Source organism: Gallus gallus, chromosome 15, assembly GCF_016699485.2.
Source record: "Gallus gallus isolate bGalGal1 chromosome 15, bGalGal1.mat.broiler.GRCg7b, whole genome shotgun sequence".
In the NCBI taxonomy this organism is placed as follows: Eukaryota; Metazoa; Chordata; class Aves; order Galliformes; family Phasianidae; genus Gallus; species Gallus gallus.
Window position 1 is genome coordinate 8,074,304 of NC_052546.1, and position 19,048 is coordinate 8,093,351.

The window sequence follows — 19,048 nt, forward strand, 5'->3', positions numbered from 1 at the left end:
TACTGCCTTGACTGGTGTATTTACTTCAACTCCAATTTGGCTATTCAAAATACAAATTCTGTTGTTCATCTTAACTGCTGCTTACCTTTTATTGGAAACATTAAACATAATAAAAATGGAAGATGAACTTATAATAAAACTTCTGGCCTCTACATGTGTTTCTTTCCAAACATTAGGATGTCCTTCAGGAACAGCTGACTAGAAAAAAGCTATTGGTGTGCAGATCCTTCCATGACTGGGATTTTTCATTACTTCTTTCGTATTGAAGAACACTTAAGGCCTCTCACTAAAAGATAATCTATGAAACATGGAGGGTCTCTGGAGTCAGAAAAGCCCAAAAATTTTGCAGTGTTCTGTATATGTGTATGTATATATCCAGGCTGGATGGGGCTGTGAGCAACCTGGTCTACTGGGAGGTGTTCCTGCCTATAGCAGTGGGGTTGGAACTAGATGATCTTAAGGATCCTTTCCAACCTAAACCATTCTAAGATTCTATGATTCTATGTATAACAACATAAGTAGAAACTACGAGTCATTTGGAGACAAATCTTTCCTTGTAGAAATCTCAACTTTTGGTAAAACAGAATTATCTTTTCCTAACCAGTCAGCCTAAGCACATCCTTTATTCCATTGCAACAATACCCCAAATCTTCGGAAACATAAGCAGAATATCATCATGTAGCACTGCTGGATTGACTCTCCAGTGAGCTACTCTTCTGATCTGTTATTCATTAGATGTTATTAGGAAAGTATTCTCCATACGATCCTTAACAGGAAGTGAGCTGATGCCCTATGGAACATTAATGTGACAACGAAGTGGAACAGCTATTTGGAGTACAGGTCAACCTTTGCCTGTGCTCAGTGGAGCGAGAGCTGTATTCTGGTAACAGCCTGGTCAAAGGATGAAAAAGCAAAAACGTATAGTTCAAATATAAAGCTGGAGTATCTGCAGTAATTCATAGCATATAACATGTTGGGTAGGTATACTGGTTCTTCTGCTCACCTATTTAAGCCTTAGCAATCCGGGTCTTCCTCCATGTTTTGGGGTCAGAATGAATAAAAGTTGCCAAAAGCCTCCTAACCATACCTCTCAGTTATCTGAAATGGAATGACTGCAGCATATTGATGATACTTCAGAGTTCTGTGGAAGTCCAGCCCAGAGAGCCAGGGGTGCCAGAGACAAAGAGGTGAACCACTCAGAACTTTCAGAAGCACCACACGTACACATTCAGAGACATCAGGTGATGTATAAGGATTGTCTCAAATACTGACTCTGAGGCAGATTCAAAAACTTTCAAACTAGATCAGAGAAGTGCTGCTACATAGACACTAAAAACAGACCTGGGCTGGTTGGACTTTATTTGAGAAGGCTTAGGACAGCTTTGCATATGTGTGTCTTGCATGATTGTAACACTGCATTTTCCCCCAGTGCCATCTAAGCAAGGCAGATACTAGCAGCTAGCATAGCATTTCTTTCCTTTGGCAGATGGCAGATGGTATGTCATTCCAACTTTGCATGACTTCCCAGAAAAAATAAATTAATTCCTAGCATCCAAGAGATGGTCTCACTTGTGTTCTAACAACAGTTTCACTGCTGGAGACCTAATCAGAAGAAAAGAAAAAGAAAAAGAAAAGAAAAAGAAAAAAGGGAAAAAAACACAGTGTATTCTCAACTTACATCAAAAACAAAGACAATTTCATTATGAGAACAACATAAAGTTGAGGAAAATGGCCAGGTGGCACTACATCTCATATGTCAGCTAGAGAATTTGTGGATATTCTTTGCAGGTGATATATTTTCCAGTATGACTATTTGAATACAGTAACTTCTTTCTGATTTCTTCATCTTCTTTAACTGAGGTGTAAAATGTGAATGATATCTAAGCCATTTACCAGCTTAACACATATAAAACTATTTTAGCCACGAAGTAAATGAAGTTAAAGTCTGAAAACATTCTGTCTGATGTAAGAGACAACACTCCAGCTTTGGAGGTTACTAGACTGATGTTGAATCTTCTTTTTCCAGCAAAGAAAAATCTGCTACTCCTAACTATCCAGCTGTTTGAACCCAGTGTGCCACTGTAGAGTTGTTAGGCTCTTTCCAAAAGTCCTGTAGATCACTATCCGAGCCCCATCTAAAATTCCCAGCAGATAACACTGCCTCTATGTTTCTTAGTTTCTACTGACAACTAAGCAAGTTATGGCTATTGCAATTCTTTTTAAAATCAATGTCTCTGTTCCCTATTGCCCTAGTACAAAGAGAGTTCATAATGTATACAGGTTCCTTGCAAGGGAGACCGTCTTGGTTACTTGAGCTAGACATAACCATTGGTTGAAATATTTAATCCAACAATTCTAAACTTTGTACAACAGCTGAAATAAGTGTAATTAACTCAAAAACCTTCTAACTAAACTTTAACTTCAGTAACGTGGGACTAGTTCACTGAGGCTGCTATTGTGTAATGTGAGCTTTCGGTTCTTTTGGCAGGTATCAGTCAGTAAGCAAAAGGAATCAGCTCTTTCACCAAAGATGGCCACCTTTTTCTCTGACCTGGTGAGTAAGTGTCACTTTTTCTCATGTCCCTGACATTTAAAGGGCAAGGTTAACGTAATCCAGATTTCTCTAAGATTATAAACTCTATTAGGACGGCGACCATTCTTCTCTTTTGCATTTAAACATCACCAAGAGGAATGGGGCTTGGGGCATGGAAAGGTCTTTTTCATGCAAGAAGACAAAATAAACACTAACAAAAGTTCTTGTAGTTCCACTGTCTGACAATGCTATTGTACTTTCGTCTTCTGAATTACTGAAAACTAGTAGGCACTCTGATTACTTTCCATGACTAATTCTAACATAATGAATGGATTAACTGTGCTGCAAAAGGCTACAATATACACAACAAGCTGCAAAAGAAATGGGCTTCCTCATTTCATCCATCCATTTAATATCATCCATCAAGAGTTACCATAGTCTTAAGAGGGAAAGAAATTATAACAAGTATTTCTTACTCTGTTTCTCAACATCCAGTAGGTACTAAAATTCTTAATTTCTAAATCAATCATGCACCCATTAAAAAAAAAAGGCAGAGTGAGAAGGTGAGTTAATTTGTTTGAATGCTGGTGTTGATAAGCAAATCCACTGAATCTGAGACAGAGCTTTGAAGGAAATTCAGAATCTCCTGATTCATTAGCTTCTTTGTTCTTGTCGTGTGATAACTTGGGATATTCAGCTGTGGGGAAATAAAGTAACATGCCCTTGAAAGATGGACCTAAGAACTAGAATAAGGACAGGTCTAAATATCATCCAAGCCACCATTATACATGTTTACTTTACTTTGCTCCTGTCTGATTGTATTTTATTCCAGCTTTTCTTCAACCAGGCACTGATCTCCAGGAAACTGAGTGCTTATGAAGTTCATGATAGGAAAAGGGGGAATGGCTTTAATATAAAAGAGGGGAGGTTTGGGTTGGATGTTAAGAAGAAATATTTTACTCAGACTGTTGAGGCAGAGCTGTGGGTTCCCCATCCCTGGAGGCACTCAAGGTTGCATTGGCTTGGGCCCTGGGCAGCACGACCTGGTGCAGGGCAGCCAGCCCAATGCAGAGAGTTGGGGCTGGGTGATCTTTCAGGTCCCCTCCATCCTAAGCCATTCTGTGATTCTTTGATTCCTATCTGATACAAAGAGAACACAGAGCACAGTGTCTTCTATACAGATCAGTAGTATCATACCCCAGATACGTCTGGGAAGTTTTGTGTTAAGGAGAGTTTTGTGTTAGTACAATTACAAGGGCTATTCCAAATTATCATCTTCTCTTTTTAGCCCATGCCTTTCTGAAGAAGGCAAATGTTAAAAGTACCTTTCCTTTATTAAGCTTAAGGATAACAATAAAGTCAAAAATGAAAGCAGTGCATTAATGTGAAGTTGATGGAGTACTTTATTTTCACCTTGCAGGTTCAATTCCAGGGACTATTTCAAATGGTCCTAGTGCTGGGAATTGGTGGTAGTTTCCCATATGGATTCCATATTTCTGTCATCAACTCCCCCTCTGTGGTAAGTAGCCATCTCCCTGGACAGGTTTAAGATTTCGAGATCTTGCTTTCCAGTTCATCAATCTGTCTGGTCTGCCATGCATGTGATCTCCTCTCCTGTATGCTACTTAACAGGCAAAACATGGCCAAATACACAGATGTCAAAGTCACAGTATTACACTTTGAGCACCATTACTGTCTTCCATGTGTATAAAACACGCTTCTCATAGCTAGAGCCCATCTTGCATTAACCTGTCTGAATTTGATTTGTAATTTTACTTCTTCTTCCTCAGCATTTTTCTCCTGATTTAATTGTAAAAGATTAGCCGTTCTGCTAATACACCACCAAAGCCTTCCTACAATTCCTGAATTTCATCAAATACAACTTTCTGAAATGGAGAAGAATGCCAACAGCATATTTTCTGTTTTTCAAGCTTACTGACTGACACTACTTTGAAGACTTTGAAATTGATCTCAACTAACCTATTTTACTCAGGAAGTTAATCTCAAAAGAAATCTAGTATTAAGTTAATCTCAAAAGAAATCTAGTCTGGGCTAGAACTGAAGTACAGCAGCCAAATAAGATGAAGGAATCTGATACCCATTATCCAATCAAAAATCATTTTCCTTTTCAGCACATCAGGAGGTTTATTAATGAAACCTGGATAGAGCGACACGGCTCTCCCCTCCATCCGGAGACAATCATGCTGTTGTGGTCCTTCATTGTGTCTGTCTTTGGGATCGGAGGCCTCCTGGGGAGCCTCTGCTGTGGCTACCTGACTACCAGATACAGGAAGTAAGTGCTTCTAGTAGTAGCTCAAGAGTCCAAGTACGGCAAGTACAGGGAAATATCAAAGTGAATGAATAACCCTTTTCTTCTTGGTCAAAGCAGCCTGAATGCAGACTAAACTGATTGTGTGTACCAGCACATCCAACGCTTTCTAGTTGCAAGATCTGCCAAGCTTTACAAACACCCAAAAAGAAGCAGTTTTCTGCTGTAACATGCTATGTGCAGCCTCTCTGAACACCTGGAAAACAGTGTGCAGAAGACATTCCTGCATAACAAAGAGCCAGATTTCTGCTTACGTACAGTTGTTTTGGGGTTGACATTATATCAAATATTCATATCTAAACTAATGAACCTGTGAACAGAGCTGGAAAAATTAATTTCCCTGAAACTACACTGTAAAAGATACAGGCAGCACCAAAAGAAATTCCCTGAGAGAAATCCCCATTGTTGGCAATACATTTCACTAGAAATCATTCCAAAATTGTTTTTCTCTCTGGAAGGAGAAAAGATTCCTCACCAGTCTGGTCTTTTCCCAGTGTCTGTGTGTAACACCACTAATTTCATTTGCAGAGAAATTGGCAAACTTATCTGCTTGGTGTGATCCATTTAAAGATCTGCTTCACAATCCACTGGTCCAGAGGCCCCTCATGTGGGTCTTAACAAACCATCTTAGCCTGCCTGCCATTGTGTTCTTTCCTGTCAGGTAAGTGCCCCCAAGAAATTTCTTGTGGGACACTGCCTAATCCCACACCCAGAGGGTCTCCCATGACTGGAAACAAAACTGAGTTCTCCCATGGGTTATTTAGTGTGTGATAACCTGTATCACAGTCTTTTAAACAGAGGATCTCTGGGAGTTCTTAATGTGTGCAAGCGGACTCTTGTCTAGCAAGCATCACAGCAAAACTGAGTGCAAACAACTTTGACTTGACCCTGAGACATCGTGATCGGGAGCATCTCAGCCCACGATTCACACAGAGTGCTTTTTGAAGCATGAAGCACACCTCTGAAAAATGCCTTTTGCCATCTCCCAATACCTCAGATCACATCCATCCAGCCGAGAGTGCCTTAATATGATCCATATAAAATGAGAGCCATAGACAGATTACATCTGGGAAAAAGGTAACATTTTATGAGGAGTTCCTGAGATAAACATTAATGAATTCAAACATAAAGGACTGTGAAATTTCAAAGCACTGCTTTGACTATCCAAAGTCAAAATTCTTTCAGACATTTCTTTAAACAACAGGAATGGTTCCACCGTGCTTTCTGTCAGAGAAAAAACAGTCAGAAGGGATTCTTGTTTCACACTAAATTCTCATGGTTTGGTATTGTTCCTTGTTTCAGAAAAAAGTGTCAGATTGTCACCAACCTGATCATGCTGGTAGCTGCACTTTTAATGGCCTTCAGTAAAACAGCCAAATCCTTCGAGATGATTCTGGCTGGACGCTTTCTTTACGGCGTTGGTACAGGTATGTGCCCACAACACTGTGCAGAGTGAGCAGCCCTGCTGTCCTAGGATCTTCTCTTCAGGTATTGCCCCTCTTGAGTTATGATTTTAAAGAACCAAGCAAATGCGCTAGGCCCTTAATAAAAAATGAAAGCCATCATCCCTTTGCAAGAAATTTGAATCCAAACGTCAGAGTGAATGGAAACAGTGGAAGACAGGATGGGGCCAGAAATTTCAGCTTTTCGCAATATTTTAACAGTCACTTATCCTTTTTTTATCTTAAAGGGTTTTCTCTCAATATCCATCCTCAGTACGTAGGAGAGATTTCACCCAAGAAGCTGCGTGGATTTACAAACTCCACAGTTTCTGTTTTTCTGACACTGGGGAAACTCACAGGACAGGTTGTTGGACTACGGTAAATTCTTCTGCTTTTCTATCATGTTATACTAGAAGCAGTAGAAATCTTTCTATATACTTACCCTCTCATCTACTCAATGACTGAGAAACCCTTTAATCTTCTCCAAAACAGGGCTTATCTTATGCCGGAAGAAAACTTTTGATCAGATTTGAGGCAAACATAGTTTTAAATACAGGAGAAAGAAAACCAAATTACTTATGATCTGAGTTCTTCTTCGTGTCACTCCCTTTCCACTCAGGGACTTGCCCTCAGAAATTTACTACTATTACATGAAAGTCTTACCAAAACATTATGGTCCTGCAATCAAACAACGGTCAAAACAGTCTCATCAGCTCTTTAGATATCACACTGAATGTTAATCAGCTTTAGAAAGTACTTCAAGATGCCAAAGAAATTCCTAAAAATTGTCCAAATTAAAAATAGTCAGATTTGTGAAGTTTCCCAAATCATCAGTGCTGGTGTTTGCTCCACTGCACCCTTGAATGGAATTTGAGCAATCCTCACCACTCAGGAGAAGTTCCTGAACATTCATCATTTTGTTTCACATGCACTTTCCAGGGAGATTTTAGGAAGCGAAGCTTTGTGGCCATGGTTGTTAGCATCTAGTGGACTGTCAGCATTGCTTCAACTGGTTACTCTTCCATTTTTCCCTGATTCACCATCCTACCTCCTGATCCAGAAGGGTAATGAGGAAGCCTTCAGGAAAGGTAGAGTGCCTAATTTGCCACCTAATTCATGTGATATGGTAGAATGCTGGCTTTGGTAGAAGATAAGAAAGCAGGACAGAGCTGTTCAGCACAATGGTGTGTATCATGGAGCAATAGAAGAGGTAGTTCTGACTAAAGCAGTTGAGTTTCCTGAAGCAAAACATCTGCACTAACCAGAGAGTTCACTCAGGCTAATTTAGTCAGTTCAGCAAAGAAAGATACATGCATAACAGCATGTTTAATATGTCCCATTTGGGCAATAACTATTTCTTCAAAGGAAATGGTTTGGGCAGCCCAATTCTTATTAAATAAAATATACATAAATGTTTGTTTACAATTAAGTCAACTCAGCTTTAGAAAGATATGCTATACTGACAACAGAGGGATGACATTCTTCTATCTGCCTGTTGACTCAGGATCAACTAGATGACAGAAGCAGACAACAAACTGGACACCAAGCACCGACCTCCATGGATAGGCAGAATAAGGATTTAATGTAATCATTTATAATGGAGATATTCTGGTAGAATAATGCACTCCCCTCTCTCTCCCCAACAGCCATTAGGAAGCTCTGGGGGGAAGGAGACCATCAAGCAGAAATTGATGACATTATGAAGGAGAAGGTTGCAATGACGAGCACCAAAACCTTGCGTGTCCTTGAATTAATAAAAGAGCCATCTATGCGCTGGCAGCTTTACATTTTGATGACTGTCATGACCACCTTGCAGCTCTGTGGAATCAATGCAGTTGAGTGCTCTCTTTATCCGCAGAACAATAGACGACATTAGTCAGCATTACAAAACCCTCCAAGTTACTATTTCTTACACCAGCTTAGACTAAGAGACTCACAGAACAATTTCCATTGGAAGAGACCTTTGGAGGTCATCTGGTCCATATCCCACTGCTCAGAGTAAAGCTACCTTCAGAGTTAGATCAAGCTGTTCAGGGTTTGGGCCAGCTGATGTTTGGAGACCTAGAGATTCCATGACTTCTCTGGGTCCCTGTAGCAGAGCTTAACCATTCTCCCTGTGAAGAATATTTGTATTATATGCAGTTACTTGTGTCACTTGGGTCCATTGCATCTCATTCTTTCACTGCATATCTCTTAGAAGAGTCTGGCTCCATCTTCCCTATGCTCACCTGCAATTAGGTCCCACCTTCTCTTCTCCAGGGTGAAGAAACCTCAGCCTCTCCTCAAATGTCATGCACCCTTACCCCTCAAGCCCTTTGGTGGTACTCAGACCTGATCCAGTTTTTCACTGTCTTTCTTGCAGTGAGGGCCCCAAAACTTGGCACAGTCCTCCTGACTTTGGTACCATGCAGGGAGGAATGACCAAGTCCCTCAAGCTGTTGGCTATGCTTTTACTAACACAGACCTATACAGTTATCCTTCACTCCTGAAAGGACACAATCCACTTCCATGCTAATATTCCAACTTCACTAAGAGAGATGAAAAGTGATGTGTATCACAGTTGCTAAACTTTTCTTGACAGGTGCATTTCCTCTTTGCATTTTTTCAGATATACTTCTATTGTTTTGAAGTATTCCATACAGCCAAGTTTGAAGAATATCTTATCCCATACGTGTCCCTGGGAGTTGGGCTATGTGAATGCCTATCTTCTATATTGTGTGTAAGTTTTTGGAGACTGGAATTTGAAGGAAAAATGTAATGTGGTCAACTGTGCTTTTCCTTTCTTCTAAGTGGGCTCAGGGAAGATTTGCATAACCTAAGACACATCTTCCTGTTTCTATAAAACCACATGAAGGATGAAAGGCAGCTCTTTTCCATTATATCTTTCGAATCATTTTTATTCTGTAAAAATATTTACTCATTCTGTTACAGTGAGTAACCACCAAATGAGAAGGCATGAGCAGAACACTAGAGTCAGGGGCACAGCTCCAAAGGAACAGAAGTCTGGATTAGCTGCATCTGATGGCTGGGATTTGATGAGTGTACATACGCATATACAATTTGATATATACAAACATGCAAGAAAGAAAACTATCTAAAAACAGTCTAGGAGAGACTAATACGTAACAGCTTTGAAGCTGATAAATTCATCTGAAGTCTGACTGTTATTCAGATAAGGCTCATGAGAAAGACACATGTAGAGGGCAGGAGTTTTTTCATTTGAGAACTGAGATTTGTGACATGTTTTCTGCCTTTCAGAGCACCCTTATAGAGCGATTTGGGAGGAAGGTGCTGCTCTGGGGAGGATATACACTAATGTGTTCTGTGCTAGCACTCCTTACCACCACCCTGTCACTGCAGGTAAAGATCCAATAGCTTTCTGGCTACTTGCCCAGCATCAACCCATGTTTCTGGTCCTCCTTGAATACGAATAAGTACAAAAACTGGAGTCAGTGGAAGAAATAGAGCTCTGCCATTCTTTCACGTATCTAACAGTTTGATATCACTGGTTTCTCACTTTCAGCACCAGTTCTTCTGGCTGCACTACTTCAGTGTTATCTTGATCTTCCTATTCGTTGTCTTCTATGGAATTGGACCATGTGAGTAAGAGAGAAAATTTTGCATCATATTGGTTGGCAACACAACTAGCATAGAAAGAACAGACTAATCCCATGATAAAATACTGGAAAGTAAGAGGAAAGGATAGATCGGTACAAGTGGGAGAAAGAAAAAGGATACAAACACCTCAAATTCTTTTGCTAATCCCAGTACCCTAATAATTTAAAATAGACTATCACTTCATCTGGAGGCTTTAAAAATGAAACTTCAGAACACTTTAAAAAATACTCAGCCAAAAATAGGATTCTAGACATTGCCAGGTGAAGAGTAGTAACCAACCGTTCATTAACTCAGTGAGTTAAGCTTTATAGCCGTCAACATGCTTCAGGCAGAAATGACTATAGGAGCCATAAGAACCATTAACAATGGCTACCAATGCAATATGGAACTGCACAGATGCAGTGGCACCAGGAAAAGGATTCCAGCATGTACGAGAGAAACCTGAAGTCCTAAATTAGCATCTGTAGAACCTTTCTGGAATCAAGGTCTTCCAGCCCCAGGGCAGAAGTGATCTGCCAGCAGGCCATCTATTCTGCCTGACGTTTCTTAGCATTGCCACTGCAAGGATCTTCAGCAGGAGCAAAGTGCACTGAGGAATGGAGGAAACAAGTATACCTTGCTTATGTTCTGCTTTCCTTTTACAGCTGGAGCCTCCATAACTATCATGGTTGAAATCTTCAGCCAGTCATTCCGACCATCAGCCTTTCTGATTGTTGGCTGCATCAACTGGATGGGACTGTTTGTACTTGGGATGATTTTTCCATTGATTGTTGTAAGTCATTAACCAGATTCCTCCCTCTAGGCTCATCTACTTCTGAAAGCTGACAGGGAGCTAGATTATAGCAATAAGTTGCAATGATATGCAAAGCTTAAAGCTCTGTCTGAACACCAAGCCTGCTCAGGAATATCCCAGGCCTCTCAGAGAAGCAGCAGATCAAACACGGCCAGTGGAAACTCCTGGTGTGATACTCATTCTGGTTCATGTATTGAACAAACCTTTGAATTTCCATTAGTACGACACAGACCCACAACCAAGGGCAAAGAGGTGGAAATGAGATTATTATTCCTTACAGTGTTTCTCATTTCTGCTTGCAGGATAACCTCGGTCCCTTCTGCTTCCTCATCTTTTTGGGAATCCTTGCTTTATCAGCAACTTTCATCTACCTCTACCTCCCTGAGACCAAGGGAAAGTCAATCATGGAGATAAAGGCAGAGTTCAACAAGCTGAATTTTGGAAAAAAGGAAATCTCAGTTACAGAAAATAACTTCCCTAAGGATCAGTTGTTCTGCACCAAACTCTGAATGTTCAAAGGAGAACTCTGCATCCTTTAGAAAAGACAGAAAACAATGCTGCAATGGAAATAAAAAGGAATCATTAAAAATAGAACACAAGCTTTTCCATGTTTTTTTTTCCTTTTTTTTTTTTTTAATACAGATATGAAATTCATTATGTTAGAGTTTTACTTGTTGCTGATACCTAAATATTCTAATAAGAAAATTTGTCACTTAGTTTTAAGATCTACTGGATATAAAGATTTTTTTTCCTAAAAAAAAAATAAAAACGAAATCACCTTTTTTCCTAATGTATTTTATAGTTCTAAAACATTTTGCTAGAGGTCCACAGGGACCATTCCTGCTCCAAGATCATACATACACCCTGAAGGGTATCCAGAAATGTGTTTAACCAAATAATTTAAGGAGGCAAACAGAGGGAAGGAAGGATTAAGCAGGCTGAATGTTCGTCAGTCACAAAAGAGAGATAAAATAGAAGTCAATAATAAAATAAAATAATTGACTTGAAGGCTGATAGAGGAAAAGCTAGATACATGGTTTTGGACAATCAAAAATACTGAAGGCGAAATTGTTATGTACTACATTCCTTCTGGAAACAGAATGGGAATCTCAGTGGAGAACATCTTAGCAACTCCAGGCAGGAAGAAGGGCTGGCTGAACTGTTATTGTTCTATGTAAATGAGGTTCAATGGTTCCTATAAAACAAAGCACACTCCCCAGAGCTTCTGTGGCATCTAAGGATCTGGTTTCCAGGCTAGTACATCAGCTTCTGGGAATGACATCAGAGGTTTTCAGAAGAGTTTGTTTTGGAGATGTTTTCCTTGTTACATAAGCAAGCTGCAAATACCTAGAGATTATTGTACCCAGTAGAAAGAAACAGGTTGTGAAGTTCATTACAAATACGGTCTAAGTTTTTCCAGGTGACCACTAACAACTATAGTATGATTTGTCACTAAATGCTTTGGATCATACCACCTGCTTCCAACAAATCACTGCAGAAGAGATTCATGAATATTGCAGAAATCAGTTCCTCTCCTTACGGGTGGAGCTGTCACATCAGTTTGTTTTTAGTGCTTTGACATAGGATACATGCCCAGAAAAGTTATTTTTGGATTTTTCAGTATTTTTGTTATTTTTAGAGTGTTTCAGATGCAGGAGAGCCTACCACTAACATAGAAAAGGGATGAATTAATAGCACATTTGAAACAGTTTTGTCACAGCTCAGAGAAGGTCTCCAGGATATATACTGTAGGGGATCTTCTGCTATGGTTTACTCCCTGAACTCACAACTGAGATATCCATCTATATTTTTTAAAATAATTGAGAATTGCAAGCAGTACATTATAGTCATCCCAGCATTGGACTTAAACACTTAAATTACTTAAACTTTATATGTGATAACATTCCATGTAGGCCTTTGTCAAGACACTGGATGTGGGAGGGCACGTATTGATGCATGCACGTGTATCTCTGAACACCTCTAAGAACCTATCACAGAGCAAACCTCACTCTCTAACTTTCTTGTTTAGTCATGCTGAACGCTTGTTCACCACTCAACTACCTTTAGCTTACTGGTTATATTTGAAGAAAAGTGGAAGATGCCAAAAGATATCAAAACTGGGGATGCTTTAAACAGTCCCAAAGTAGTCTGTCTTGTGCCCAGACCTAGTTAACACTTCCATGAATGACTCAGTGGACTGAAATCTGCAGATTACAGTAGCTTGTATGGACAGGACACAGAGTAAAAACTAGAGGAGCTGGAGATGTTCTTGAGCCAAGAAATTTTATTTCAATAGCTGATTAAGTGCTACTGTATTTAAGAAAGAAAATATCAAAGTGCACAAAAGACAAGTAATAATTCTTGAAAGAGCTAAGGATCTGAGGAGGTATCATGGATTACAACAAAAATAAGTGTTAAAATGATGTGTGAGCATAGGGAAATCTCATTTGTTGTGCACAAGGTAGCACTAAACCTCAGCAGGAGTAATCCACTCAGCCAAAGGCTCCTGACCTTGAGAGAGAGGTGAGCAGATTACAGATGTACCAAAGGGGGAAAAAAAAAACAGGAGAAGTCAGACTGCAAGGATGAAGAGAGATTCTTTTTCTTCTAGAAGAGAGAAGCATGAAGAAGGAGGCTGTCATGGAGAAGACTGGGATGGCTTTTTTCCCTTAGTAGAATAAGGCAGCAAGATTTCAGTGAGATTTTGGAAGGAAGTTTTATAAGCTTCTGTTGCTTCCAGTCGGGTTCTGCGTTGGGTTTGTGCTGTGGTTACCAGCTCAGAGACAGCATCATATCAGTGCTCCTGTATCACTTCCAGCAAAGCACAGCGCTCAAAAGCACTATAAAAGCTTCCACATACCTTGTTAGCTCGGGCTCCACACTGACAGCTACTGACTAATGCCATACAGAACCTGGCTGGAGAGTCCTAAGTGATGCTTCTGCAGCTAGACATTGTGGAGCACAACTTTGATTATTTTGCAGCTCAAAAATGTCCAATTTGAACATGGACTTGGGCTGGGAAAAGCTTTTAGCCTCCTACATGATAACACTCTGGAGATGCTGCCCCTCATAAGTGCCCGAGAAGCTCTTGGAGCATCTGTGTGAGGGGAGGAAGGCTTCTCCAGGTGTCACCCTCTCCTCCATTGGGGACCAGTGGAGGTTCTAAATGACAGACATTTCAGTAGAGGACAGTGGTGGGATGGTTAATGGTACTGAGCTTTCACTGACCAGTGAGAAATTGGTTGCTTTGTGGTTACAGATTTAAAAAGCCAATTATGTGGCTGGATGTCCACATCAAATTGACTTGCTTCAGAGATAGAAAGCCAGCAGACCTGAAGAAGGACTGTACTGAGTCTCTTCCAGGCAGACTGTTTGACATCCAATAAAGCATTCCTCTTTCTCTGGGGCCAGTAACAGAACTCAGCACAGTCAGCCTATCTCATTAAACATGCAGGAAATCAATCTCTGCCATCTTTGACTGAAGTTAGCTATCTCAGAAGAGTCAGAAGAATGTTTTAGGCTTGCATAAGACTTATTTCCACAGAAAAGAGGTTAAACCATAAACGGAGTGTTTTTTTTTTCCTCAACACACGCAGGAACATAACGGACTACTTGTGTGAAGTGGATGTGTCCTACCCCTCTTCACAAAAAGATAAGGCCTTTAGAAATCATCAATCTAGCAAACAGCTACTTGCTGTCTGGGGGAGGGGGATCGTCAGCTGGTAGTTCTTGCATAACAGCCCCTGCATATAAAGCTAGAGGCCAGGGCTGGGATGCAGCTGGAGCAGGTTTGTGCAGCAGTGTGGAAGGGGCATGTAATGGGACTTAGAAATATACAGGGAACAACAAAGGCTTTTTTTTTGGAGAGGACGCAAACTCCTTCGTGACAAAGGAGACAATAGGAAAGGGAGAGAGCCTCGAAGTTATGGCAGAGAGAAGGAAAGGATTAGGGTGGGCTGGAATGCAGAGCTTTCCTCCCACAGGAAATGGTACCATTTGAAAAAATCCTGATTTTTTTTTTTTTTTTTTTTTTTTTTTTTTTTACAAATAGACTTTTGGTTTATTTTGTACTGGGGGAAAAAAAAAAAAAAACTGCTTCAACAAACATCTTCCAACTGCTCTAAGGAGAAAATAATGGAGATTAATATTTCAGTTTGATTTATTTTCTAGCAATAACCTGTTTCTGAGCTAGATGTTTAAAGGTATGTGCATACACACATTTGGCATACAGCTCGCTGAGACACGGGGAGGCCGGCTGGGGGGAGCTGGTCTGAGAAAGTGGTATCTCAGTGGGGTCCCCTTCATTCACCTGCTGTGGTCTGATGTTCCTTGCACCCAAACAAGTGTAAATGACAGCCAAGACTAATTACCCAGACAACCCCTGGTACTCGGGCTAGCTTGCTTTAGCAAGAGGGTCAATTGCTGCTGAGTTCCAGCGATGCGCTGCTAACAAACGTGGGTAACGACAGAAGCCAGATGGATGCCAGAGGAACTGATCCCTGGATTCCCCAGTGCGTGGACCTGACACTATGTATTAGCAGCCGGGAAGACTGCAGGCTGCTCGTTAATGTTAACATAGATACTTTCTTCCAGTTTTCCTGCTATCAAGAACAAAAGTAGGATTGAGCTGTATTTTGTTTAATGAGGGGAATGTTGATCTAGACCTCATCTGTGTCAGTTCACATTTACTTCAACAGGGAAGACTGCAGCAGGAGCCAGTGAGGTGCAAAATCTCTCAGGAATGCCGGGTTGGAGCAATGTGATTGCCAAACCCCAGTGGCATTCACTCTTCCCACACAGTCAGGGAGAGCCTACAGGCTTGGAGGGGTTCTGGGTGTACTGCAGGTCACCAGGTCCTGGAGTACCCAACATTCCCACCCAAAACACACAGACAGTAAAGATGACATCACAAATTTCTCCTTCCTACAGAGTACTTGGGCAGAGCATCCAGAATCCACATTCCAGTACATACTTGGGCACAGCAGGGCTGATGGCTGCAGTTATCTGCCATGGCCAGCATTCACTGCAAGATCACCTTTTGCCAGACACTGAGCATTTCTACAGCTCATTCCTCTGGAGCAAAGACCTATGTGTGCCCCCTGCCCTATTTTCAGCAGTGCCTGCTTACACAGCAAACTCCAGCCCATCCATGGCTTTTGGGGTGTTTTTCTTTTTTAGGGGTGTCCTGGGATTCAGGCATGTTTGGGTACAAAAGGCGAATACCTGCTGCCAGCCAGAGGCAGTTGCTCACATCTGGGAGGAGCACCCAGTGCATGAGGTGCATTTTTCTCCCACAGTTATCTCTACCCAACTGGAGCAGTTAGTAGGAACCAAGACCTAAATTGTATGATGTCCTTGTTTGGGCCTTTATCACAGCAGTGAATGTCTTGGAAAAGAATTCAAATCTATACACTAAGATACTAACACATGAAACTTTGGATGTGGTGAGTAAGACTGGAAGGACAAAATCTTCAAGACAAAGACAGAAGGCATAGAAGGACCTTGGCCGCCCAGCAACTTAATAAGAGCAAGAGTTAAAGTATCTGCTTTCTTAAAAGTGGTAAAAAGCATCTACAAGTACTTGGGATTGTTCTTAATTATTTTATGAGCTTCTAGTCCTTTTAGCTAGGAAAACAGCCTTTCTGCAATAAATTGGGATGACAGAGCACCTCTCCAAATGGCATACCATGGGAGTCTGGTTGTACTTCAAACACTCTCATCTTCGTGACTTACAGAAAGCTACTTATGAGGTCTGAGAATGCAAAGAAGCACATACAGGAGAAATTCAAAACCATACAGGACAGGCATACAACTATTGTGCTAGCAGTGCAGGTCCACAGATATCTTCTGGGATTCTCAAAGCTTTTCCAAATGTGGCAAAGGAGGAGAATACTAAAGAAAGCTTTCAGCAGTACCTAGAAATACAGATTTCTCCTGAATGGGGGATGTCCTTCAGTGGCTCCACAGACATTGGTGCTATATGCTTTCTTTACAGCATTGGGAAGACAGGAGAGCAGGAGAGCAAAGTCTAGGCCAAATTGCTTTGTCACCTGCTGAACAAACAGCTGAAAACACCACCTGACAGGCGAGCTCATACAGCTACTTGTCTGACACAACTTTCCACAGACTGTTAAACCTATTAATCCCAAACTTGCAACCCAGTGTTTTTCTGTTAACATTCTGCTTGAAGATGTTAAACGCCCAATGAGTAGGGAACGCTACAGTTAAAAAGAGGAAAGGAGCAACTACATGAGCTGCCAAATCCAAAAGCTGTAAAATCTGTCTTGGTTAAAATGATGGAGGCTCAGTCACCATACGTACCACAGATCTCATGTGAATACAAGCCCAGGTACAGATGCAATAACTTCATGTTATTAAATTGGTAATTTGAGTAATACATACCAATACCTCATCACTGTCAGTGGGGTACAGACGGAGGAGTATTAAAAAAGCTTTGATTTAGATAGAAGCATTTCTAGTGCTTCTCCTGAATGTGTACACCAGTCTGCTGCAGAACAGACTTTGTGTTTTAAATACAGCAACTTGAGATTGCCTTAAAACAAGAAGCAGAAAAACAATAACAGTTCCAGAAGGCAAGTAGGCAAGCCGTTTAGGGGGAGCAGCACCTGAATGCACCTTGCAGAATGTGCAGTAAGAAGTATATAAGTTGCAGAGAGGTAGTGCAGCCCTGAGAAATACGGAGCTCTGGGTTCCTGCTGCAGGAACACCCAGCCAGCCTGCAGCACTCCTCTCCTAGCAGCTAACAACATCTGTCTTCTCCCTCAGGCTTTGTCAGCTTCTTTGAGATCAGTGCTGGCAATGTGGGCTGGGAACACCACCACCCTTGCTTGAGGTGTTCTGTGGTGGTGACAGCTTCAACACTCACCATGGTTTTTGAATACTGAATCTCTAGTCATGTTATCTGCAATTGGCACAAATGTAAAAACCAACAGTGCTACACACTGCTGTTCTAACGTCTTGTCTGCTGCCTAAGTGGAAGTAGAAATCCAGTGGGAACCTGTACAGTTGAGAACCTCATGTTATTGTGAAAAGGCCCATGGCTGAGATGAGAGGGAGCTTTATCAAATATTCCTTATAGAAACTTCTCTTTAAAACAATGCAATCTTCTGTTTGAAGATGAGCTCTCCATGTAGGTATGCCTTTGCCCTGTTCATGCTGGGCAGCCTGGCCAAGCTTAAACACATCTATCTTGACCTGATTTCAAAAGGTATTTAAATGTATGTCAAGAAGCTATCAATGTGGCGCATGGGTCTTCCTTCACAAGGGGGAAGACAGCACTACCTTTTACTTAAAATAGCTGGACTGCAGCCCAGGTCCACCTTAGATGTAACTATGTGGACATGTAGCTGCTTTGCAGAAACACTCGTGCTGCAAGTGTGTCTCAGAGCTCAGAACAAGCAGAGGGAGCGAGTGGAAAAATCCACTGTCCACTGTTCCACCCTCCCCTTTTCATCCACAGAACAATTTGCAATGACATGAAGATTAGAGCACAGCTCAAAACGAGGGAGATGCACAGCAAGTCATTCCCAGATGTCAAAGTGGTGAATTATGAAAGGAAGATTTCCATATAAATATTTATTATTCAAGCCCTAGGTCAGATAATATAATTTGCTTCCAAAGTAAAACAGATTGAATACAGATCTATTTCCTGTATCTCTTTTAAAAACAATGCTAATATTTAAAAAATCACAATACACCTGATTTCTATTTATTTTTTTTCTGGAATTACAACCCCATCTCACCCCTATTTTAAGCACTATTGTGAATATCCCGTTTTGTCCCTATCACAGCTTTGCTTGGCAGACAACAGTTTCTAACTAAAAGCCTGTGCCTCAGCCTGCAAGAAGAGGTTTCTGGGGATAACATACGGAAACTGGTCAGTGAATCAAAGCAGCACAACCAAGGAAGCAAGGTGCTACCTCAAACCTAAATACAGTGTATCTTACAAATATGGTTCATTCCTACTTACAGCCTGACAGAGCTGAATGCTGAGGAAGGAAGCCATGGTGGCAGGTAGGTACACTTGTGGCAGATCTGCTCTCAGACAGTGGTTATGCAGCCCACAAACACAGCAGTCCTCTAGCTGGGGAGGCAGTTCCCTTCTCCAGAAAGCAGTCTGCCACCTTCATTGAGCCACCAGGCCAAAGAATGACACCCCTGTTTTCTGATGCTCTCTTGGCTCCTTATCCCTGGTCCAGTAGCTCTGGTTTTGATTGCAATGAAGTCAGGCGTGCACAAGTGCAACCAGAGATCTCCCCAGCCCTGCTCTTTGCAGTTAGTCTCCAGGAGAGACTTCAGCCTGCCCAACATCT

At 41.2% G+C, this 19,048-nt stretch overlaps 1 protein-coding gene across 3 annotated transcripts; it reads left to right on the forward strand.

The window, feature by feature from the left end:
- Positions 1–2,466: 2,466 nt before the first annotated feature.
- SLC2A11L4 (solute carrier family 2 member 11-like 4) lies at positions 2,467–11,309 on the forward strand. Of its 3 annotated transcripts, none has more exons than XM_040648112.2 (12): positions 2,467–2,558; positions 3,954–4,052; positions 4,666–4,826; positions 6,165–6,289; positions 6,553–6,682; positions 7,244–7,392; positions 7,951–8,138; positions 8,913–9,023; positions 9,563–9,664; positions 9,828–9,903; positions 10,567–10,694; positions 11,018–11,309. In XM_040648112.2, exons 2-12 carry the CDS (start codon positions 3,978–3,980, stop codon positions 11,222–11,224), a joined length of 1,452 nt encoding a protein of 483 aa, XP_040504046.1. In that variant the 5' UTR covers positions 2,467–2,558; positions 3,954–3,977; the 3' UTR covers positions 11,225–11,309. The 3 variants fall into 3 exon arrangements, with proteins under 3 accessions (XP_040504046.1, XP_001232864.2, XP_040504047.1); XM_001232863.7 differs by having other exon boundaries at positions 2,467–2,554; XM_040648113.1 differs by lacking the exons at positions 2,467–2,558; positions 3,954–4,052 and adding an exon at positions 5,391–5,939 and having other exon boundaries at positions 4,691–4,826.
- Positions 11,310–19,048: the final 7,739 nt, after the last annotated feature.

Coding starts and splice junctions, on each gene's coding strand:
- SLC2A11L4 (XM_001232863.7), top strand. CDS start 2,531: ATGGCCACCTTTTTCTCTGACCTG. Junction 6,290..6,552: donor TCTTTACGGCGTTGGTACAG/GTATGTGCCCAC, acceptor TTTATCTTAAAG/GGTTTTCTCTCAATATCCAT. Junction 9,024..9,562: donor GCCTATCTTCTATATTGTGT/GTAAGTTTTTGG, acceptor TCTGCCTTTCAG/AGCACCCTTATAGAGCGATT.